The sequence below is a fragment of the Manis javanica genome, chromosome 3 (assembly GCF_040802235.1).
Source record: "Manis javanica isolate MJ-LG chromosome 3, MJ_LKY, whole genome shotgun sequence".
NCBI lineage: Eukaryota > Metazoa > Chordata > Mammalia > Pholidota > Manidae > Manis > Manis javanica.
Genome location: NC_133158.1, coordinates 37,196,911 through 37,221,701, shown reverse-complemented (window position 1 = coordinate 37,221,701; position 24,791 = coordinate 37,196,911). Strand labels below are relative to the sequence as shown.

Genomic DNA, 24,791 nt, shown 5'->3' with positions numbered 1-24,791 from the left:
GGCACCTCCTCCAGCGTGAGGGTGCTGGGTGCCCAGCAGGGACTCCGTGGGGAGCCGTGGGTCTGCGTGGGCAGCCCCTCTCTGTAGAGGCCCTGAGGTCTCCCAGTTGGGCTCAGCCTTCCCGATGCTTTGGGCTCCTCGTGGTGAGGCCAAACCGACCCCCTGCCCACCCTCAGTGGCCCTGGGGAGGACCGACTGAGCAGCCAGAGGCTGCTTCTCCCGCACCAGGGAGGGCCTGGCTTCTGAGCCATGAATGTTTCTCAGCACTCACTTATTGAGCACCTCTGTACCAAAGGATGCTCATGCCGCTTATACCCTTGACAGGTGCAGGGCTGAGGCTGGGCCGTGGGCAGGGCTGGGGGAGCAGCCCCAGGATGAGGGCCAGGGAGGAGTGGGTGCAGAGAAGTGGGTGGGGTTGGAGGAGGTGCCCTTGACACCAGCCGCAGTCTGGGTGACTAGCCGCCCCACTGGTGGGCCTTGTCCCAGGAGGGGGCTTGGCACTGACCCCCAACCTCCCTCATCCCAAGAGCAGCCTCCTTCCTGGGGAGGCCCTCCTGACCCCTCCCGCAGGAGCTGTGACATCAGGGAGGGCAGAGGTGGCTTTCTCAGGGGGCCCTGCATGCACCCCTCCCACGCACACCCCCATCCTGCCCCGCCACCCAAGGCATGCCTGGGCTCCACTGCTCCGGGAGAGAAGGAAGCTCACTGTCCCCACAGGCTCCTCACACTGGGATCCCGGCCCCCCTGCATTTGTTTCCCAGCCCTCCGTGCCTTTTGACTTTTGTGTCATTTTCCCAGACTTTCAGGATCTTCTCCTTTCCCTCCACCGTGCCCTTCATCCGTGTTGGTCTGGCACATTGGTCATGTGGGGAAGCATGCGGTTCCGAGGACCGGGATGAGTCAGTGATGAGGTGGATGAGTTAGCAGCTCGCAGGGAGGAGTGGTGATCAGGATCAGCTTGGGGGAGGGGAGGGTCTGTGCAAGGGCCTGGGACCCTGCAATGCCCGATGAGGCGGGAGAGGTCGGTGGGCCGGAGACCAGACTTGCCACCCTGGTCCTGCCTCTTCCTGCCTGGTCATACTCTGCCTCAGTTTTCCTATTTGTGAAATGGGGATGACCATACTAGGGACTACCCCCCTTGCCTGGGGTAGTAAGTGAGTGACCACCTGTGAAGGGCTCAGCACAGCACAGGTGGTAGTGAGCCTGCTGTGTTTGTTAGATGCTGGGCTCCGCCCTGGGGAGTGACAGGGCCTGACTTGCATCTTTGAAAGTTTGCTCTGAGCCTGGGACACACAAACAGGAAGGGCGGGGCCTGGCCCGTGGCCCAAGAGCTGCAGGGCTCACCTCAGACCACACACTGGCCCCACGTGTGCCAAGGTATATGCAGTAAGGTTTTAAACATTAAACGAAAATGTTTAAAATTACTATGCATTTATTTTACAAGATATTAGGGGGAGAAAAAACTAATACATCAAACCCATCATTTTTACAGAAATTATTTGAAATTATATAGTTTTATAACATTTTAAGCAAAAACGTAAGCAAGGGGGTTTGAGGAAGAATACTCTGGAACTGATACCCTAGTGGCTCACAGACAGCAAGAACGGTGAGGTGTGCCAGCCGGGGACAGCGTGGGGCGGGCGGCCGGTCCCCAGGACTGCATGCCACTCCCCAGCCACGCCACCCCTTCCTCGTGTTGTCTGCACTGTGGGTTGAAGGTGAGGAAAGGCTCTTGGTAGGAAGGTGCTGGGCGGTGTTGCAGATGAACAGGAAACCCCATGCACGGCCCGCCGCACTGAGCAGCGAGGAAGTCACGGTAATGCACGGGAGTTTCCTGTGGCCTCAGAGGCGGTCAGTGCACACAGGGGTCCGTCTGCCTGCCTCGGTGGCTCCCCCATCCCAGCCATCACGGCCGCGCTCCCAGAAGGACGCAGGAGTGGCTGAGGGAGAGTCGGCGTCTCATCGGACTTGGGTTTGGTTTTCACAGCAGGGCTGTGCTCCTTTCAGGGTTCAAGGGCACATCTCGCCCTCACATAACTTTAATTCACTCCTGCCTGCCTCTAAGTGAAAAACTGCTGAATGAAAAATTGTTTCCATAAATTTTATTAGGAAATACACACGCCTTCTTCCAACTCAAGAACTCCCCACATTTTTCACAGATGGGGGAATAGACCAACTGAACATTGACAAAATAAGGAACAATAGAAAATAAGCACCGCTTTTCCCTACCACGTCCTGCAGGGAGGGCGTGTTGCGCCCCCTCCGGCCCCAGAAGGGAACAGGCTGAAGGCGGGGGTGGCGAGGAGCCCTCGCAGGGCTGCGCTGAGTCTTGCTGGGGCCCAAGCAAAAGGAGGGTCAGTAAGCTGGAGCCTTTCTTTATTCAAAATGTCAGTATTTGGCTCTTCATGAATATTCTTGCACTAATTTTGATTTTTAAAAAATAATACTTGAAAATATTACCTTGATTATTAAGATTTTGTACCCCCTTAAATTGAAGAGAGTACCTCACTTGCCACCCTTTAGTCCCAGCCCTGACCCAAACATTTGTCACATGAGGTAAGTCTATAATGAACAAAGAAAATTTTGTTTTGCTCATCCTAGAATATCCCTTCCACGTGCAAAAAACACAAAAATACAAGAAAAAAAAAAGGAACGAAGAATGAAGTATTTGCTTTTTTTATTTGCTGCCTGGAAAACTCCAACATAGCCTTCAAGGCCCCATCTCACTGCAGTGGACAGGAACCCAAGGGGGGGTAAGGCTGCCGTCCAGCCTTTGGCATCACAAAGTTGGGAGTGTTCTCCCCTGGGTTAGGGGCACCTTTAGTCCTGGGGACAAACGTTCTGAAGGCATAAACATTTCTCACTTTGGGGGAAAAGTCCAAACAGGCCTCAGAAGCACACTTCTGAAGGAGGAAGCCCTACGGCCCAAGAGCTTCGGAGTTTCTGCATCTCCCAGGAGGCTACGCTCAGGCAATACCAGTCCCTGCTGGTGGCTCAAGGTCTGAGAGGCAGTGTGGCCCTGTGCACCTGGGGCTTGTTCCCCTGCCTGCCTTCTCGGGGAGGCAGCGAGCAGTCCTGCACCTGAGTCCTGAGATGTGGGCTGGAGCTCAGCGTCTCTCCTGGACTTTGAGCAAATCACTGAGGCCCACAGAACCTCAGTTTACTTATCATTTGTGAGAAATGCGCTCACTGGTCCGACCCTAATAAGTGGACACAGAGTCAGAACAGCGGAGCGAGGCTTTAATGGCGGTCCTGCTCAGGCACCCTCTGGGTCACGGTGAGCAGGCACCCTCAGGATCACAACAAGCTATTTATTCCTTAGCCCGCGAACCCCTCCCCTGGGTCCTCATTGGCTGAGCACTACAGGGTTCACATTCTTTCCCCGGAGGTCACCTAAGCAGCTTATATCCATATTGGGCTTTCTTTACATTTGTCTTAAGTTTATTGGCTGCTCAAAACTCTTTCTGCATCCTTCTGAAGTGACGCACAGCCCGCTCTTTCTCAAGCTCCCTCCTCCCAGCTGGGGTGACTCTCTGGTACATGTTCTGACATGTAGGCATCTTGTCAATACCCTTTTATCTAAACATTATTTCCTCTGGGAATAAATCCCATACAGGTGTATGTCATTTCTAACATCAGTCTAAACGGGAGCCACAGTGCCAACCAGCTAAAGCCGGTGTAGAGGTCAGGAGCAGCAAGGAACCTCCTGGCAGGGCAGGCATGGGGCTCAAACAATGTGAACTTCACCCTCTCCTGAAGATGGAACAGCCGTGGTTTGGGACATACTTTGTAACCTTGTCTGTAGACTTCCAGAGACGCACAATGTGCTCCTTCTGTTCTGTCCCAATCCCCTGGCCCTCAGAGGTGGCTGGGCACCAAACCTTGTGGATTTGGCCTCTCTAGTAGCTGCTGGTTCCGTCTCCCCTTCCCTGTCCTACTGCCTGACCTCCAGCTCATTCTCACAACCCTCTTGGCATCTTCCAGGCAGATACCGAGACCCGGCCGCCTCTCCTTGGAAGTCTGGATGCACGCACGAGGCTCCTGGGCACAGCCTGTCCCCCTGATATCTAAGCCCCTCCTTCTCCTCGGGGACCTGACTCCTCTCCCAGCCTCCCTTGCTTTAGCTGTGGATGTGAGCTAAATACTAGGTACAATGGTCTCTGGTTTATTCCTTAAAAAGCTCACACCCACTTTTTCCTTTCTTCCCCTCCCATGGGCTGGAATGAGGCCACTGTGGCAGGAGCTGGGGAAGCCATATTGGACCACCGGCTGGAAGCCTCGTGCTGAAGACTGCAGGGCAGTGAGAGGGGATGGGAGGAGAAGGAGGCACAGTTGCCTCCACAGCTCGCCTCCACTTTGGTCGAGGCTGTGTCCTGGGTTCCACCTGTACCCTGCAGTAGGGCGGCTGGCTCCCCCCTGTGGCTGCTCCCGGCGCTGCACCTACTTGGTGAGCTCCCTTTACTACACTATTGCTTGGCTGACTGCTGCGGTTGGGGGGCCCTTGGTTTCCTCCAGCCGTCACAGAAGTCTCAGTTCTCGGACCAGCCTAAGCTCCTTCCACCTGAACTCCCCTCAGGCCTTTCCCTGAGCCCCTTGGAACCCCATGCAACCACCCCACCCCCCACCTGCTCCTCTGTGTGCTCAACTACAGGACTGCCTCTGGAGAGCCTGCTGGCTGCTGGCTGGCCTGCTGCAGACTCCCACCATCTCTCTTCCTGCCGCACAGCTGTGAGGTGACAACTTGGTGTCACTCTGACCTCGTTCTAAGGGACAGCCACAGGGCCAGCATGGAGGCTCCTGGCACATCAGGGACGCTCAGTAGGAGCTTCTGATGGTTGCTGACTGCTCACAGGAGGCAGGAAAAGCCTACAAAGGTGGGACACTGCCCAGGTCTGGCTCAGGCTCAGGGTAGAACTTGGCCAGGCCTAAGTAGAACATGAGGGCCTGCCCAAGTCTAATGCCATCCCAGGGGCCTCTGCACGGAGGGCAGGGCCAGCTCTGGCCATCCCACAGGACCTGCTTTGTGTTTGTGGGGCCCTTGTCCAAACACAACTGAGACACTGAGGACAGCAACAGTGGGGCACTGAACCCAAGGAGGGGCCCTTCCCAGTGTGGGCCCCTGGGTGGCCACGTGGCTTGGCCCTGTGTCCATGACCCCAGGGCCAAGCTCCGTGCCTGGCCAGAGAGCACTGGGCCCTCCACGCACTCCCCCACCCCAGCCCACCTGCCCTCCACCCTCACTGGGCAGGTGTTTGTCAGGGACGCTCTGGACCCCAGACAGAGGTCCCGGGCAGGGACACGCCCTCCTGCAGCTCAGCTCAGGGTGTGGGGGGTCAGAGAGCTACCGCGAGGCTGTCCGATGGTGACACACGTGCTGGAGGAGGGGAAGCAGGGAAGGTGCCAGGGCGGGTTTTGGATTTTAGGATGGCCAGGAAAGGTTCACCGAGAAGGTAGCCAGCAGGGAGGCGATCATGTGGGGGCCTGCAGGTGCGGGGTTCCCTGGGAACACAGGCAGGGAGGTCACAGCCCAGGGCCTCATCCGGGTGATGTGGGAGCCGTGGGGGCATTTTGAGCGGGAAGGGCCAGTGTCTGACTCATTTAACACCCTCTCTGTGCTGAGTGGGAATATTGAAGGGGTGGTGAAACAGGGCTGGGAAAAGAGGCTGCCACCCAGCAGGAGGGGCCGGAGGGCCCGAGGCATGGAGGTGGACATCCGGGGCTCGGGGCTGCAGGGCCAGAGAGCTGGTTCCCTAAGCTGAGATGGACGGGTCGGAGGTGGAGCCCGCGTGGGTGGAGTAATCAAGGCTGTCTCTGGACGTACCAAACATCCCCGAGGGCTGTGGGGGAAGCGCTCAGCCACGGAGCCCAGAGCCAGGGGAGGCCCAGATCCATGGGTACCCAGCAGTGGCCGAGTCTGGAAGAGAGAGAAGGCATGGAGTCTGCTCCTGGGGTAGAAGTCCCCACGTCTGGAGGAGAGAACTCAGATCCACACACATGGGTTTATGGCAGATGCTGGCTCAGCCCAGACGCTCAATACTACCTCTGAAAAGGGAATCAGACAGACGGACACCACCATTCAGTAAACATCTGGTTTATTAGGATTAGCTGTGGTATACATCAGTTCCTTTAATACACCTAATCTGACAGCCAGGTCCTCACTAATAGTATACATGTAGGGACGTGGCTGAGCTTCAGTGACAACAGCAAACTGTAACCTGCTTGGAAAATCACGGTGATCCTGATGGGTTTATGTTAGCAGTAGTGTGGGCCTTGCTGCAGGGTGCTGAGCAGAGCCTGGCAGGCTTTCATAGAATCCTGTGCTCTCCCCGTGACCCCCAGCATCCCCCAGAAGCTGAGGGAGAGGCTGGGGTCACCGCAGGACGGCAAAGGAATGGGCCTGGCGGTTGGACCTCACTGGCTGCAGGTGGCATCTTTTCCTAAAAAGATTTGCAGGCATTCCACCCCCTTCTGTATGGACCAGCATGGCCTCTGAGGTACAGGAGAAGATTCTGTGTTCACACCAGTGCTTGGGCCAAGTGTCCTGAAATGCCGGAACCCCCAGCCTGGGTTTAGATCAGCTGCACCCCCAGGGGCACTCCATAGCCTTTGCCCTCCTCCCACCTTCTCAAGGCAAGGCCATGTGTGTCCCTGCTTCCCTTCCAAACCCATCTCCGTGGTGCTGTGGTGAAGGTATGACCTTAAAGCTCCAAAGGTCCGCATGGAGCTGCCAACATTGAGAAAAAACTCAATTCAAGACCTGTTCAGCTTTCCAAGAATGGGAGGGCCATACTGCCCTGGAGGGGTCCTGTGTGAGCTCCAGTTACAGCTGGTGTCTGGCTCCCAGGCCCACCCCAAGTTCAGCAGGTGGGCGTGGCATGGCCATGTCCCTGTCCCATCTCCTAGATAGACTGTCCCAGTTTCAAATATTTTTTCTTTTTAATACAGGCTATTACTTGACCAGATATGTAAATATGGCTGACTTTGTCTGTATGAGCTGTCATACAAGTTCATGCACCTGCAAGCAACCTGGTCAAACTGTGGGCCTGACAATTTGGGGAGCGGAGTGGCCACCACATGCTTCTGGGCAGCGTATGGGAGGCTCGGGGGCTTGTGTGGCACGTGCTAGCACAGCCCCAGGCAGAGTCCCAGATCTGGCCTGGGGGCGTCTCGGGGCTGGGATTTGTGGGTGGAGCTTCGGCTTGTCTTGGGCTGAGAAACATTCCCACCGCTGCCCAGCAGAGCAGGTGGGCGTCCAGCCCTCTCGGCGCGTTTTTCACATCTCTCGCCTCCAAAGAGGAGCCAGAGAGGTCAGATGAGGCTATGGCACCCCTCTCCGTGGGACCTGGGCTGGATGCTGGGGCTTTGCCCCTTTCTGGGGGGTGGGAAACGCAAACCTTGGCCCCTCGGCAAACGTGACCTTCAGTTGGGGACCAGGGGCCGCCAGCAGGAGGTGACCAGCTCTTGGCTGGACCATGGTGTGGTCAGGATCCCTGGAAGGATGGTGGAGGGGCTCCCCTCTCTGGGGACCTGAAGAAGCCCCAGAAGCACAGGGCTTGAGGGGGAAGCCACTGGAGGAAGTGGGGCCCCAGCCTCCTTGCAGGAGGGCCCGGCAGGGGCCCTGCGGACTGCAGGCGGCTCCGCCCCCGCCCGGAGTCCTCTGCACGAGGAGCCGCGTGAGGTAACAGAGAGCCCGCTAGACGGTGGCCGTACAGCTCCGGAGGGCGCTGACCCCCGTTTATTGCTGGCGCTACGTGAGGGCTAAGGGCGGGCAGGGTGGGGACGGCACCTGAGAAAGGTGGCCGGGAGCTGCCAGCCGGCCGCGCCAGCCCTGCGGTGCCTGGGCCGGGCCACAGCGCCGGGCTGTCTTCTGCCACCAGGGGTAGCTGTCCGGCCAGCAGCGAGGCCCCCGGCGCTGTGGGCCCAGGCGGGCGGGACCGGGGACGGCCTGAGGCCACCACTGCGGGTGCTGCGGGCCCTGCTTCCCAGGGACTCCACCGTCACGCCAGGAGCACAGGGCCCCCTGGCCAGCCTGTCCCCCTTGAGGCCCCGGCCTTCAAGCCCCTCCCCCAGGGTCCCACCCCCACCCCCACCCCCCACCAAAATAGTCTCTGCTTTAGAATATACATTATATATTAGACATTTCATCTTCAATATAACTGTCCTCTCAGAGCAGCAGGCAATTAGTCACGTCAAGAAAGGCAGCCTGAATATATACAGCACTCGGCAGGCACCTCCACCCCAGCAGGAAGGAGTAGGTCCCTGCTGAGCTGTCTCAGGGCCAGGCCTGTCCCTTCCCAAAGCCCTGCTCCCCCTGGCAAGGAGCTGACACGGGTCACTGGTGGGCACTCATTTTGAGGAAGTACTGTGCATATTCTGGGCCTCAGAGGGCATGTGAGGCCGCACGGGGCCAGAAAAAGGCCACGGAGCAAGGCCATCTGGAGGGAAAGGGGGAGATGGGTGCTGGAGGGGACAGTCCTCCAGTTATTGCAGCCAGGGGCCCTGGGCACACCAGGAATTCCTGGGAACCTTGGGGGAGCTGGGAGAGGTGGGGCAGAGGCTTTGCTTGGTTTGAGGACATTTCAGCACATTCCCTTTCTGGGACACGGTCTGTGACCCTTCTCTGTTTTGGGATAAAATGTCTACCCCTCAAGGTGGGTCTGGTGGCGGACAGCCGAATATATGACAAGAAAATATATAGTTTTTGGTAGTAAATTATGCTAGGAATTCCTCCAATTTGTGATTTGTTTTGGCAAGCCACATCAGAGAAGCCAGCTTCTGCCCTTTGTCTGCCCGCTTCCCCGGCCAGGGACAGCCACCCAGCCAGTGTGCTCAAGGTGGGCACTCTGCTCCCGCCACTGCTGTCCTTTGAGAGACCCACATGTTTATTTCATGAAAGACAGAGTTGGTCACCTCAGGAAGCTCTTTGTGGAGAATGTGGTAGGCACCTTCGTAGATCTGCAATTCAGAGAGACAGGAATCAGGCCTAGGGAGCGAAGGGCAGGGAGGGAGGCCATGCACACCCTCTCCCACGCCCCGAGGACTCCCATCCTTAGGGTGTCAGTCCTTTGGGGCACATAATGGTTCCAATAAGTGAAAACGCCCTACAGTGTCCTAGCGCTTCTCTCTCCAGCCCTGGACCCGGTCCACACCTCCATCTCCGAAGGGGGATTTCTGTCTTCCCTCCCTCGCCTTCCATGTGGTCCTCGGTTCTTTCCAATCTGACTGACGCTCCCACCGACTTGCAGCGGCTGCCTTGGCACCTCCACCCCCACCCCCGTGACGGTGGTGCCAGGGGGCACTTCCTGCTCTCACATGATCTGACTCCTCAGCATCATTCAGAAGTCGACCGGTGCCAACCTTCCAGAAACCCACTCCCCTGGGGGTCTGCGCGGCTCTCTTCCTACCTCCCTGGCTGCTCATTCTCTGCCGGGGCTCAACAGCACCACCCTACCGGCCTCTGCAGGCTGGCACAGCCTAAGGATGTAGACGAGGCCCGCTGTCTGTCCCGAGAAATCTCCTCCTGTCCTGCGGCTTTAAAACCTGTCCACGTGCTGGTGACCCTGGAACTGTTATCTCCAGCCAGACCTCTCTGAAATTACACATCTATATCCAACTGCCTATTTCCTATTCCTTTCACATTTTTCATAGGTAACTCCACATTCCATTTTTTTTAAACTAGTAAAAAACGTAACAATGTGTACCATCTTATCCATTTTGGGGGGTACAGTTCAGTCGCATTAGCTATAGTCACACTGTTGTGCAACAGATCTCTACAACTTGCGTCTTGCAAAACTGAAACTCTGTCCCCATTAAATTCCTGCTGCTCCCTCCTCCTTCCCCAGCCCTTGGCCACCACCATGCTACTCTCTTTTTCTGTCCTTTTTTTGCTACTTTAGATGTTTCACAGAAGTGGAATCACACAGTATGTGTTGTTCTGTGACTGGCTCATTTCACTGAGCATGGTGTCCTCAAGGCTCATCTGTGTTGTAGGCCATGTCAGAATTTCCTTCCTTTTTAAGGCTGAATCATATTCCACTGTATGGAGGGAACATACATTTTGTTTTTTTATCCATTCACCCATCAATGAACACTTGGGTGGCTTCCATCTCTTGGTGATGGTGAATAATGCTGCTACGAGTGTGGGTGTGCAAATAACTGTTCAAGTTCCTGCTTTCCATTCTTTTTCCAAATATTGGATGGGATGCTCTAAGAGGTATCTCCACATGGAACTCTTGAAAGACCCCAAGTCTGTCTCTCCACATCTTGCCCATCTCAGAACAGGCTGTCTCGGTCTCCTCACTGGTGCCAGCCCAGCCCTGGGGCTCACCCTGAATCACGTCAGCATCACTGCCTGCAGCCTCAGCCTCCCCCATTCCGCCAGGCCTTCTCCAGCTTTGCTGCACTGCCACAGGCCACCCCATGCCTTGGTCAAAGTCCCATTATCCACTGGTCTCCCTGCCTCCACTCTAACCTCCACATGGCAGCAGGGAGGGTGCTTGGAGAACAGAAATTGGTGCACGTCACTCCCCAGCTCAAAATGCTCCTATGCTTGTCATCGTACTAAGAGAAAAAGCGTAGACATCTCATGCTGCAGGGGCTGCTGCCCCATCACACACCACCCCTCCCAGCTCGGCTCACTGCCGCACCCACCTTCTTTGGCTCTTGCACACACCACGGTCTTTACAATGTCACTCTTCACACTTGCCCTTCCTATGTTCTGGAATGTTCTTCCACTGCTCTTGTCACAGCCAGATCGTAGGATTGAGCCCCACCCCTCCTTCGCCCTGTCTTATTTCCTCTGGGCCCTGACCCTCTCCAGCGTCAGTCTGTCAGTCACTTGTTTATTGCTAAGCCCGTCGGGACGCGTGGGGGACGTGGGACTTCGACTTGCTCTCTGAGCCCAGTCAGTTTCCCTTTTTCCTTTTTCTTTTTCTTTATCGTCACCCATGAGTCCACATCTAGTAGCTGGTGTGGGCCAGGGCTTGAGACTCATAATGGCATGAGGGGAGCGCCTGACAGTTTGCTAAGATGTGAGAACCCTTGTGAGCACAGCGCCACCTGGAGAGGGCCAGTGGGTCAGGCAGAGGAGCTGAGTTCAAATACAGACTCCCTGCTCAGCAGGTATTGGGTCTGCCATGACTGGCCTGTTCTCTTTATGACCTAGTGGGAAACAGCCCTACACTCAGGGCCTCCACAGGCTCTTGCCAGGCTGTGGGGGCACGGCGGGGGACATGATGGTCAGGACTGCGCTCTGGGGCTGTGGTCTGCCCTGCTGACCACAAAGAGCCACCTCTTCCCAGTTCAGTCTGAGCAAAAAAACCACACGTCTTGAGTCCCAAACAACACTCGCCACCTTACGAGGCCCTCCGGGTCAGTCCACCAGGGTCTCCTGATTCTGAATGCCCTGAGGCTAAGCCACAGGCATGGCCCCTCTGTGGATATGCTCTTGAAGCCTCCCTTGCAGACCAGATCTTGCCAAGCCCACCTCACCTTTGCATCCCCAGTTCCTGGGGGCAGTGGCCGCTTGGGAGCTGCTGCTGGTGCACGAAGCCAGGCTCGGGGAGGCCAGACACCACACCTGCCCTAAGACCCTGGACATGAGAAAGCTGAAGACACCCCCCCCCTTTTTTTTTTACCTGTTTTTGCTCAGTGCCTGGTTGCAAGTTCTTTCTCTGACCATGACATCTGAGTGTTCTCCCCTTCTTCCTTTCAAGCTCATTCATGTGAACAATCAGGTAATGACTCACATACTCCCTTAGAATTAATAGATGCTTCCTACTCCTGGTGTCACTTCCCGGTGGGACGGGGCCGGCCCCCAATCCGAGCTGCCTGACCCGCGGATGGCCCAGGGGGGTCTGGGCAGCTGCTCACCTTGAGTGTCTTGTCCTGGCTCTTGGCAGACTCCATGAGCAGGTAGGCCCCTTTGCTGTCACACAGGCGGTCAGCGGAGCCCTGGAGCAGCAGGAAGGGCAGTGTCAGCTTGGGGAGGGCACGCTCCACCCTCGACACGGCGTTGAGCAGCTGGATGCCAAAGCACACCTTCAGCCCCGCCCGGCAGATGAGGGGGTCTGAGTTATAAAGGTCGACCTGGATGAAGAAAGAGAGGGTTCCATCAGCTCATGGCAGGGGACACTCTACCCACAGGCCCAGACCTATTTCCTGGTAGCTCTTCCTGCTGCTCTGGCCCAAAGAGCTGACTCCATTCAAGCCTGCCCTGTCTGGGATGCAGAGCCTGCAGCGTGCCCAGTCCTTCTGTGGCCAGCACCTGCCCTGTCTTTGGTGCCTCTCCTTCCAGGCTTTGTTCTATGCATGTGCCCCTTGACAGTTTCAAGCATTAATTTGTATTTTTGAAAACAGCGCAGTATCATATCTTTGTTCTGATGATTTCCCTCAGGAATAACTCTGAGGATGTTTTTGTGTTAATTCATGTGGATTTTGTTTCTTCTTTCTCCCGTGACTTGGTGTCCGCCTGGTTGGAGTGGCTGAGAGGCACACAGACTGTGGGATCCATGGAGGCCCTTCTGGAAAATGTGAGGAGGCCCTGGAGGTGCTTTGGCTGGGTGCTGCCCCAGGAACCTCAGGAGGACTGAAGCTCAAGGCAGGTCTGGGCTGCAGGGCTCCTCCTCTGTGCCCTCTGCCCTGCCCCTCTGACAGGATGCCCCTCTGCCATCTCTACGTCCTCGGCCCTGTCTGCCACTCTGTGAGACCTGCCAGAGGCTGGTCACCTCTCCTCAACCATCAGCCGGCCAAGGACCTGACTCTGACACTCTCCCAGCTTGCAGCTGAGAATGTAGCCCAGACTTTGGGGGTCATCCTGCACCCTGCTCTTGCTCTCCCTGGCCCAAATTTCTGGCTTCACCCCTCCTGCCTCTAAGGGGACAGTGAATTGCTTTTGCACTGTGGCCCAAGATGAGGCATCTGCCCCATAGAATATGGGTGAGAAGTTTCTAGAACTCTCAGAGGCCCATATGGGCATGTGTGAGGCCATGCCGCCTCTTCACTGCTTTCCTCATCCTTGCTGATGGGTTCTCAGCTGGCTGGAGAAGTGCCACATGGTGTCAGGACTGGGTGAGGGAGCAGAGGGTTCCCCGGGGACAAGGAGTGCAGGGATGGCCGCCAGTATCCACTGTGTTCCCCCTCTGATTCTCCAAGGGCGGGGGCTACCTCTCTGCTTCTGTTACCATCCCTTCAGGGCCTTAGATAGAATTCCGGATCCATGCCGAGAGGGGCAGGCTATCCTGGGTCACCCCTGCCATCCCTGGATTCCTCCCATGCTATGGGGACCGAGCACGGCAAACCAGGCCATTTGTGGAAAGCCACACGAGGTGGATTAGCCACTTCCTGCAGATGAGCTGGCAGGAATCCTGCAGGGCCAGACCATCTGTTTGGGGGCAGAGAGGACAGGAGACTGGCAGGGGCGGTGTACGGGCAGTGCATGGCCGCAGCGGGAGCTGTTCAGGGTCTGCCAGGAGCCCTGTTTGGGAAGAGAGCTGAGGGCCCACGAGAGAACCCTGAGCTCGGAGTCTGTTGAGAACTGACGCCAACAAGCGCAATGGCCACTGCGGCCCCACTGGCCAGGCACACACTCTGTGGCCCACAAGTGCCGGGCATCACGTGCAGGATCTCACTTAGTGAAAAGAAGTAATAGTAAAATTGCCGAGCTCTTCCTATGTGTTTGGCAAGAAGTGTTCATAACCTTCATTAAGCGCCCAGTCTGAGCAACGGCCTTCAGCACCCCCGCTCTGCAGAGGAGCAAACAGCCTCGGTTACCCATTCCTGGGCTCCATTACAGGACCTGGTGTTTAGTGTGGACTACAACCGCCCAGAATAGACCACATTTCCCAGCCTCCCTTGAGCAAGGTGTGATCACGTGGCCATGCTCTAACCAATAGGAAGCGAGCAGCAGAGCCACGTGCACCCTGTGGTCAAGGCGTGTCCAGCCTTGCCCTGTCCCTCTTCCCACTGGCCAGAACATGGGGGAGTAGAGGGAGAGTAGGGGCTGCACCCGGGAAACACCAGTGCTCCGTTCGTGCTGCAGACCCCTGGTTTCAGGGCGCATGTCCTGTGAGCACACAGAGCTAGAGGGCAAGAGACCACCTCCTTCCCAAAGCAGCCTGACACCTTGCCCTGCTGACTCAGACCGTGTGGGGCAGGCGAGGTCCCTCAGGGAGGGTGCTCCTGGGTTTCATTGCTCTGATGGCCCAAGCAGCTTCCTGCTCTTGGCTTCTTTTTCCATGTCTTGCTCACGTAGGCCCTGTTTACACAATGGCCTATTTTGGGCCTGGGGAAGGAGCCGCCAGATGTGTCCGGGAAAGGGCAGGCCCCTGGTGTGAACCACAACCAGGGCAGGAGGTGAAGGGCAGAGGGGAAACTGGAACCAGGGGGGAAGAGGAAGGCCAAACCACACAGGGAAACTGAGGCTCAGAGGGCCCAAAGCGCCCCTTACTGTAATCATTCTGGCCCAATGACGGGGCCTTGTTTTTTTGACAGCTTAAGACCTAAGCCCACCAAAGGCCCTCCCCGTGGGGCTGGAGCATGTGTTGTCACCCCCAGGAAGGAAATGAGGTGCATGGGGCTCTCCCTCTGAGACCAGGCTCAAGCCCAGAGCCCTGGGCAGCACAACAAGCCTACCCAAAACCAAAGACCAAAAAGTCACACCCACAAGATGACTTATTGTCTGTGTCCATTTCCATGACGTTCTTGACGTGACAAACTCAGAACTGGAGGACAGATTAGTGGCTGTCAGGCATGGGGCAGCAGAAGCGACGTGGACATGGCTAAGCAAGACAGCGTGTCCTGTGGCTTGACTGTATGTCGGCAACCTGGCTGTGATGTTGTCCTGCAGTTTTGCAGGATGTACCTATTGTGGGGGCCTGAGTGAAAGGTGCACGGGATCCCTGTGTGTGATTTCTCACAACTGCGTGTGAATCAGAACTGTCTCAAAATTACAAGTTTCATTAAAAACACACAATGAAGCCCCAGACTTTGGCACCATCTCTCGTAGCCACCTGCCTGCAGTTTTTGGACCATGGCTGCTCCTGCCAGCAAAGACCAGTGTCTGCTGGGGCCATATCAGCTGGAGGCTGTGGGTCCGGGTCCACATAGCTGCATTTTTGCTCCAGATGACAGACTTCTGCCTGGGGAGGGGGTCCTCCACTGGCTGAGGTCTGAAGTCTTTTTTCTTGGTTGGAGGTTGACGGAACAATATGAAGAAGACGGGAGACAGAAGGACCACCCTGCCCTGACATTCCCTAGCTGTGCAATCTGGGCAAGGAGCTTCTCTTCTTGGCTCAGTTTGCTGATCTGTACAGTGGGAGTGACAGTGTCAGTGCCTCCGAGGATGCCAGGGAGATTCAGTGAGATGATGCAGCCCCAGCGCCAGGCCCAGGGTCTGGCTCACTGCAGCGTGGATGTGCGGCCTGCATCTGACCCTGGCACTGGGAGGAGAGCTGCTCTGCACTGGAGGCCTCTCTGCCTCAGAGACCCCAAGCCACACATCTTTGGCTGGGGCTCTACTCCGACCTGGGCCTCAGTTTCCCCACAGTGGGGACCTGGAGAATTCCTCTTGGGTTATATGTTTCACAGGCTGTGAATATTTGCCCAGCCCCCTGCCTGGGTCTTGCTGATCCTCTAGTACCTCCACTGTTTGCTGGAGCTCTGAGGGCTCCCAGCAAGGTTGAACATGACAGCTAGGAGCAGGCCGAGCAGGGCTTCTGACTTTTGTACACTGTTTCTCTGTGGGGAGAAACTTTGCCCTGAAGCATAGCAAATACAGCTGCAATCCACAGCTAGCTTTCTTAAACTTTTGGTTGAGCAAAATCTAGGCCCCACCCCTACAGTCAAACCTTTTGATCTATTTTTTTTAAAAATCTGTGATGGAAAGCAAAATTACATTTTAAATTGGAATAATATTAAAAATAACTAACACACTGAACCCTCAGCTCTATACCAGGTGCTATATTAAGTGCTTTAGTTGTGCTTTCTCAATAAAACCTTTGCAAGAAGCCTATGTAGGAACTACTATTCTTATCATTTTACACATGAGGAGACAAGCTCAGAGAGGCTAGGTGACTCATCTGAGGTCACACAGCAAGTAAGGGGCAGAGCCAGGATAATAACCGAGGCAGTCAGACTCCACCATCAGCATTCTGAACCATTCACCAGGTTAGGCTACTTGTCTACAGAGGAGAAAGAAAGGGCGAGTCCTGTGCGCCTGGACAGCCAAGAGCCGTCGGGGTGGCACTCCTCAGAAAGAAAGGGGTGGGTCCCTGGTGAGGATCAGCAACATCTGGGCTTGATAGATAGTGAAGTGAGTTGGTGGATCCCAGTGGTTGCCACCCTTCACAGACTGCCAGAGCAGATGGGGGTACCCTCCTGGGCAGAGACAGACATGTGCACCCCTGTGCCCCTGCACACCGTCCCCCCACTGACTTCACATATAAATACAGCCCCACAGGCCTAATCTGTGGTTTCTCCTCAGGTACCTACAGATGTGTGTACAGCTGGGTCTTCTTGACCCTCTTTCCCTCAATCCCCTTGCATATTTCATAGAAGCCTTACCCTTTCACCTGAGCTTTGGGATCCCACCTCCTTCCTCATTGTTTAGATCTCTCTTAATCCATCCCTCTTCACCACAGGGAAATCAGATAGCCTTCTCTGGCATACTGGAGAGGGAGTGCACAACAGCTCTACCCAAGTGATTTCTGTGAAATCTAGAAACCCGTGGGAACCCTGAAATGAATTGGCATGGCTTTGCAAAGACAATCTCTTCCTTGTCCACCTTTGTCTTGAATGGCAGGGGATACAATCTGTTGTGGCAAGAATCGGATGAGAGAAAACCCCTTCCTTCCCATGGTGGCTTCCAGCCCGTCTCTCCTAATATAATTAACCTGACCCTCCTTCAGGCCTTGGGTCAGGCTTTGCCCTTCAGGGAAGCCTTCCAGACTCCTCAGGTCCCCGTGGCTAGCCGCCCCGCTCCAGCCCACTCGTCCTGGCCTTCAGTCAGGTGTCTGTGCATCTGTCTGTCTCCCCGCTCGAGTGTCAGCCTCTAGCGTTAGGCTCTATCTGTCCTCCTCGTGCTGTGTCCCAGCACAGGTGGCCCTCGAGAAATGCTGGCTGAATGAATGGGTGCAAGAGCGGGCCGGCCTTCCTCCAACCCAGCCTGGGAAGCAGCACCGCTGTGCGCAGGTGGGAGCCAGCTGGTGCCTCTGCATCGGGCTTGCTGGCCGGTGTTGGCAAAGGCACTGTCCCCAGCGCAGATGACGCTGAGAGCCTTACAGGGGAAGGCCCCTTATCACTTCATTTGACAAAGGATGACAAGATATGAAAGAGCCAGCCATTTCCCAAAGGTCAGCTCTTTGGAGCTGCCTGGTATGGCTTTCCCTGTGGCTTATTGGGCTGTGTTCTCACCAGTGCCAGCCTTATGGAATATTCTAAATGCAGATAAGAATTTACCATAGAAATGGGCCTGAATACAGAAATACTGGACACTGGCAACAGCACTGCCTGGTATGGCCAGCTTGAGCTCCTTCTCTCCATGTGCCATCTGCTCCTGGGTCTCACCATTCTCCCCCAGCTGGCGTACAGCACCCAGATCAATCCCTTGCACACCACACTTAGATTTCTCCCATTCCTTCCTCCCAGAGAAACCTGCCAGGCTTTGCACCGGCCTCAGGGCCAAATCCAAACTGCTCCTGTGGTTCGCCAGAGAGTATGTGATGGGCTACAGCCAGCCCTTCACCTTCCTGTCCCCCACACTCCCCCAACCTCTTGTACCTTGGTGCCCTTGCACAGTGTCCCCTCAGCCTTGGCTGCCTGTAGAGTTTCTCCTCCCTTTTGGCACTCAGCTCAGCTGCCCCTCCCTCCATAAATCTCCTGCTCTCCCCAGGGGCACTGTGTGCCATCCCTGGCTCCTGTCCTTTTCTGTGTGTTCATCTTCTGTCCCTCCAGACTGGGGCCTGCCCCTGACATTTCCAGGATCCATAGTGCCCCCTTCCCCTGCCAGTCTTTCTGTCTGCCAACAAACCCCTTCCCCTCGAGTCTCAGCTGTTTCCTCCCCTTGACAGGTGCCCAGACACGGTTGGTGACACTGGCACTTCCCTCCCCCAGCCTCTTGTACTTTGCTGACACCTCTTTAAAAACAGCTATGATAACAACAGTTCCCATCTACCCAGCATCCACCTGCACCAGGCTGCAGCCTGGAGCCCCCAAGGGGCCAGAGGACAGTGGCACTAAGTGTGGCTGCCAAGGTCACACTGCAGCATAAAGAGACAGGGCCAGAGAGCTGGGTCCAGACTCGGGCCCTTCTGCTGGAAGGCTTGTGTCCTCCCCTGGGCCCTCTGTGTGCCACTTTGTCCTCACACAGAACAGTTAATGTGCAGGCCTCCCCTGTGACTGTGACCCCAGAAGACAGAGTGACTCACTGGGTGTCCCCAGCCTCTGGCTCGTGGCCTGGCCTGAAGCACGAGCTCTGTGAAAGCCTGCTGACTTGACGTGCCATCTGTAGGCTGGCAGAGGGGACATAAGGGGTCTCCCAGACTGGGCAGAAAGTCTCCCCAGTTTGGTTGGCCAAAGCAAGCCCTGTTTCCCAGGGGTCCACCACTCTGCTCCGACCACCGGAGCAGGTACCCAACCTTGGTGGCTGAAATTCCTGAGCCAGACAAGAACCATGTGAAAGGACCTGGGACAGAAGCTTAGCTGGGCCTACGGGGCAGGGAGGTGCCACATTTTGTCTTGGGTCTGGCTGGCAGCTGGGACTATCCTGGAAGTCTCTCCACGGCCTCCCTGCAGCATCTGCCTCCTGTGAGCTCAGAGCTGCTTCTCCCAGAGCTGCAGGTGGGACTGGGGCTGGGGGCAGGAAACATCCAGGGCGGGGCAGGTGGGTGTCAGTCAACAGGCCCCCGTGCGCAGGGCCCCAGACCGACGTAGCTCCCCGCCAGCTGCCCCCATATGGAGATACACACAACAAGAGATGGTCTAATATAGTTCGTTATTATTTTTTTTAGGCAATGGTAAATTGTTAGCTGCCTCAAATAGACAAATCTTTTGTGGGGAATATGAGATATGAATGATGGAAAGTCACTAAATAAAAATCAGCTAATCAAACCAAGTGTCCTGAAAAGTTAATAACCGGTTCTCAAGGCAGACTTTCTGTGGGAGGCTGTGTCCTGGGGACAGAGTGGGAGGCTACGGCCTATCTTTAGCTGAGGTTACAATTAGTCAAAAGCCTCCGGATGACCGAACTTTCCAAGACCTGGCAGGAGCCTTCTGAGGGCCATGGGCAGGTATGGCCCCCGGCAGTCTGTATTGATGGTGTGGAGGGAAGAGAAGGGTAGGGGGCCTAATCCTTGATGCTGGGCACGTCTGGAATCCTGAGTTGGGGTCTGGAGGGGTACCCACCTAGTGCAATGGAAGGAAGCAGAGTTGGCCACTCCTTACAGCTCCCTGGGTGCCCAGAACTTGCCATATGGCCTGCCAGCGTGCGTATTTACAGAGAACAGAGACTTGGGTCTAGAAGACAAATCGCCTCGGTATGTAAACAGTGGCTGTCCCTAGGAGAGGGTGTGCCCAGAGCTCAGCAGCGCTTCCTCCGGGCTTGTACCCAGATCTCAGGGCCAAAGGGCCGGGCCTGGAAAGCTTGGCATTCTGTCTCTGAGTAACCGAACGGTCATAGTGGTCTGGGGATGCAAGGAGATCCGAGGCACCTTCCCCTCCTCACCTCTTCCCCTCAGCCCTCCTGACCGGAGAATTATTTAGAACATTCAAGGATTTTCAGAGTGGGAGGGAGTCATCACATGCCGAAAACCCCAGTGCTGAGAGCAGAATGTCAGTACTCCCGTGTTCTAATCAGGGGCTCTAAATGTGTTAACAAATATAAAAAATGTCTGAGTAGCAACTTCTTTGTTCTCAAGATTTTAGGGCCAAAAGCACTTGGCCTGGACTAGAGAGATCTGGGCTCACCTCCTTACATAGTAGCTGTGTATCCTTGGGTAAGTGACTTGCCCTCTCTGGGCCCCAGCTTCCACACATGCAAATATTGGTAACAAGACTGACTTCTCGGGGCTTTGGTGAGACGAAAGGGCGAGGGTATCTGACACAGAACAAGGGCACAAGAAGCCATGTGGTGGATGACACTGAAACAATACAAGGCATTTCTGCCTTTGCTCCCAGAGGCTTCACACAGGCGGGTAGAATGTGGGCTGGCAGCATGTGAGGAAAGGCTCCTGCAGGCAGTCGCGCCAACAGTCCTGGGTGGGCTGTGAGAACACTTGCCACAGCAAACCCCAAACAAACATCCCGTTTTTGACATGCGAACGACAGAGCCAGCCTGCTTACCCAGAGACGGGCTCCCAAGCCTTCCCAGAGAGCTTGCGACACCCCCTCATCCTGAGCCCGCGGCCCCATCCACCACTGTCCTGCTTTAGGAAGCTTGTTAGGCAAGCGTTTCTTCTCCTTCTGAGACTTTTATAGCTGCAGGGTTCCACAGGAAAGATCTCAGCTAAAGATGTGCCTTAAGACACCCCGATGTTAGATCTGGGGGGGGGTGCCTTTTCTGAACACATTTTCTCCCTCGCCGTTGCTATTTTTAAAGCTCAGCAGAATGTTCAAAGGGAGATTCAGAGTGGCGACAGGCGAGGGGCGAATTCTCTCTGCTGAAGGATGCAAACCCTTGCTCCTTATTTATTCCGACTGGAGTCCAGCTTGCAGGCAGACCAGCCACCTCCCTTCCTCCAAGTCTTCCCACCAGGAAATTCACTAGTGTTTCCAAAGAATCACCCCTTTTACTTGACCAGTACGACACCTGCTAAATGATGGTGTGCAACCGAGGGATGCGGGCAGGGACAGAGCCAAGAAGGGGAGGGTCTGCACGCCTCATGTTCACACCAGACTCTTCCCATTTTATGAGGCTTTCGATGGAATTTTCCATTATTTCAAAAATGAGAAATGAGCTCTGAAATTTGCTACTTTTAAACAAAAAGGGTTTGGAATCTCTTTTTTTCCCCTTTCCTTTGCTCATGTGTTTTCAGGTGGTAAAATGAACAATGTGGCTTTGCACCTGGATGTGTTGTCTTAACGGTCTCAAAGGGAGGCCCCCCTCGCTCTCAACCCACCGTCGTCCTAGCGCAGCTGCTGCAAAGATGATTGACTTTACTAGAGACTGCACATTCCAGCCAGAGCCTCTATGCGGCTGCTGGCAGGTGGAGGAGCCCCTGCCCTGTGCTGATCCCCCTCACACAATGAATCCTGCACGCAGGGTGGTGGCTTCCAGCCACAGGCTGTGTGGATCACTCATTGTGAACAGGAAAAAGACTGTAATGATTGTAAACACAGGCTGGAAGGAGACACCCAAGCCATGCTTTTCACTCAGAAGGACTCAGCTCTGCCCCTACTAGCCATGCAACCTCAGACAACCCATTTCACCTCTCAGGTACACGAGTTTACTTGACCTTTTGTCTGACCTCAGTGCCTGGTTGCAACCTCCCAGCTTGTCTCCCCCAAAGCCACCTTTTTTTTTCTGAGCTTCTCACAGCTGGTGTTGCTTCTATAGAAGGCAGGATACAGCTCTGCCTGGGGGGCTAAAGTGTATTCCCAGCAGGTCAGTCGCTCCTGGGAGATTGGGTTCACGAGGTGCCTTGTGACCTGACCTCAGCCACCCGCCCACTGCCCTTTATACTGAGGCTGAACCAAACCCTTGGCTGTCCTGCAAATGAGTTGTCCTCTCTTCCTGCTGGGTCCTTATGGTGCTGTTAGCACCACTGGGAACCCTCTTCCTCTGATCCTCCTGCAGCCCCGGCACCACTCCCGTCCCCATAGAATATTTGGCCTGACCAGTATCTATTCTTCCACCCTCTGCTACCACTATCCCAGTTTGCCTGCCAGGAACTGCCCTTTTCTACTCTCAGTCCAGGAGGTTGGGTGGGGTTGACACTACCTCCTTTCCTGGACAAATAACTCAGGCCTGGACAATCAGTCAATAGGACTCAGTCCTGAGACTTATGCTGGGAAGAGGTGCTGTCTTCCTGCTGGGCTTCCTCCCGTAACACTGCTGGTGGCCATCTGTGCCTCCCTTGGGGAAGGTTTGGCTGGGAATGGAACCAAACCAGGGGATATGAGAGCTGGGGAGAGATAGATGGCCAATGACACTTTGAGCCCCTGGATCCATCCAACTGAACCCTTTAGTTACATTCACCAATAAATCCCTCTTTTTGCCTAATTTCACTTTGAGTTGGGTTTCTGTCACTTGCAACCAAAAGAGACTTGGCTGATACATATGCAGCTTCATCCGGTTAGCAGATTTGTGTGTTTAGGAAACAGTTCAGGCATCACGATCACTCACCGTTTCCCAGCCACCCCTGCAGCCAGGCGGTGCCTCACACATCCTCACGTCCCCATCACGAGGCACAGAGCTCAGGGAAAGGGTGGTAGAAGGCCACAGACACAGTTAAAACTCAGCGGCTGCCTTCACTCCCTCACCAGCCCCCAAGTAACCCCAGGTTTCCAGAAGGACTCTCACCTCTGTCTTATTCCGAGAGAGCACACTGGAGTCGATCGGGCCCAGGGACAGGTTTGGCAGGACAAAGTTGAGGATTTTCGCAGCAAAGACCTAGCAGAGAGGGAAAACAAGGGTGTGAGTTCAGTGGGATCCACACCCACCTCTGCCCAGAGGACAATTTACAGTAAATTGAGGAAAGTGATGTCTAGGCTGAACACCAGCCAGGTAGGTTCATTTCCCAGGGCTGAACACCCTAGGACTCCCTGTGCTCTGATTCACACAGCCTCCAGCCAGGCTGGCGCGGATCTGCCGTGGTTGAGCCGGGTGGGAGGCGGGCTGCCGGGGCTGATGGCGGGAATGCCACGACTGTTTCTTGCCTGCTCTGGATTCTGTGCGGTCGCCCGCCCTGCAGTCCCTTATCGGTTGTAATTGTGAATTATTTGCAGGATCTGCCTCGCTGAGCACTTGGGCACAGCCACTTCTCCAGGGGCCCTAGAAAGCCCCAGCTGGAGCAGAGTTGCCAGGTCACCTGAGCGTGACGCAGGCTGGCTCGGAGACAGCTGGGGAGCCTGCTCTGGCCAGAAAGCACCTGTTGACTGCCTTGGTTTCTCTTGGAGGAAGACAGAAACAGTCAATAGTCTGATTAGCAGACAGATGTGCGGCAGATGGAAAGAGGCCCGGTTTGGCTCCGGGCTGTGGTCCCTTGTGCCCTTGGACGTGAGGTCTGAACGTCACTGATCCTCCATCTCCCCAGCCCCCAGGGGCCCCCCCAGAGAACCACTCTGTGCAAAAGCACCTGGCATACAATAGGTGCTCCCCCTGCGGTCCTTGAACCTGAGCTGGAAGCACATATGGGCCATCCCACCCCACCCATCCCTCCTGCTGGACCTGGTGAACTTGGGCCTCACACTTCCTCCCACGGGGGTGAGGGGGGGCAGCTAGTCTCATTTTTGCACTGTGCACACACTCCGGGCTGAGATGCTATTTTCAAAGTAAGCTGTGAAATGCTGAAATTAGAATCACACGGAAGGTGGCAAGCAGCGAATTCACGGCCCATGTTGAGGGCGCACGTCATGGAGCTAAGAAGCAATGTCCCCTCAGTACCCTTGGTGGGTGGGGCGCGAACACACACCACGGAACAATCTGTGGTGTGGCAGCACAGTGCTGGGTGCCGTCTTTTAATCTTGACACAAATGCTGTGAGCTGAGGGCTTATCCTCGTGTTACAGACAAGGACACAGGCTCCGTACCGCACTGCGCGTCAGCTGGAAGGGGAGCAAGGGTCTCGGCAAGGCACTCTCTCCCTTTATGCCAAACAGCCTTCATCATTCCCTCTCTGAATGCAGCGGGGAGGCTTAGCCATCCACATGGATGCTCAGAGGCACCAGCCCGACGTTCTCCATGGAGACACTGCCATGCACTTCCCCCAAATCCCCTGTACTCTCAGAGCTGTACAATATCCTATTTCTTTGGACTGCTCGGGTGTGATGTAACTTCTCACTGCAGTGCTTCTCAGACTGCAGGGATCAGGCTTCCCAAAGGAATATGGGTGCCTTTCTGAGATCCAAACTGTCGACTCTCCACTTCTCAGCCCCTGCCGCTAAGGCTATTCTAGCTCACAGCGCCCCAAGCGTGAAATCCAGGCAAACAAACTCCACTTGTGACAAATGCGGCCTTCAACATGCCAGGTGTTATGCCAAGCCCTGGGCTGACTTGGAACCACCCAGGGTAGAAATATAGGGAAGTCCAAATTAGGGCTTTGAGTCAGGCCACCCAGTCTGGAGCCTTCTGGGGTGGACACTATCTGTTGGGCAGGTTCGAGAGTCAAGGTGGGGCTTGGAGGCCAGCTCCGTGGACAAGAACAGGACTGGAAGGGCTTGGGATTCTGGGAGCTCTACAAAAGGAAAGGATTTGGGTGTTCCCAAATATGGATCAAATGTGTGCAAGCCCCAAAAAGGAGGCTCCTCTGGCAACCTAAATTCGGGGGTGGGGATCTGTGATTTCAAAGGTTAAAACAATGTTTAGATGAAGAGGAAATGCAGCAGATGAGAAGCACTTTGCCAGTCCACAGAGGCAATGGGCTTTAGCTCTATGGCCTTTACTGGGTGCCAATTGTATAAGGAGGGTGACTTTTAGCTCCTCAGAAACAGTGGCCCAGGGGCCACATTATTAGGAAAAAACTTAATGTGCTTCCCCAAGTTCACAGAACAGACTTCTAGACATTCTGCTTTTCTTTAGGACAGTCACCACAGCTCCCTGGAAAGACACAGGATTCCTGCCATGCCCAGGAATCACTGGGC

General features: G+C 55.4%; 1 protein-coding gene across 11 annotated transcripts in view; it reads right to left on the bottom strand.

Annotated features, from left to right (window-relative positions):
- Window positions 1–6,075: 6,075 nt before the first annotated feature.
- MGLL (monoglyceride lipase) overlaps window positions 6,076–24,791 on the bottom strand; it is a 278,840-nt gene continuing 260,124 nt past the window's right edge. For 6 of the 11 annotated variants that reach the window (XM_037023681.2, XM_037023675.2, XM_037023688.2 and 3 more), the window contains 4 exons: window positions 22,514–22,603; window positions 11,872–12,087; window positions 11,491–11,606; window positions 6,076–8,955 (listed from right to left, as the gene is read on the bottom strand). In XM_037023681.2, coding sequence (XP_036879576.2) covers window positions 8,907–8,955; window positions 11,491–11,606; window positions 11,872–12,087; window positions 22,514–22,603 — 471 coding nt within the window. In that variant the 3' untranslated portion in view covers window positions 6,076–8,906. The remainder of the gene's footprint in view (window positions 8,956–11,490; window positions 11,607–11,871; window positions 12,088–22,513; window positions 22,604–24,791) is intronic. The other 5 variants (XM_073231148.1, XM_073231149.1, XM_073231150.1 and 2 more) reach the window with 5 other exon arrangements.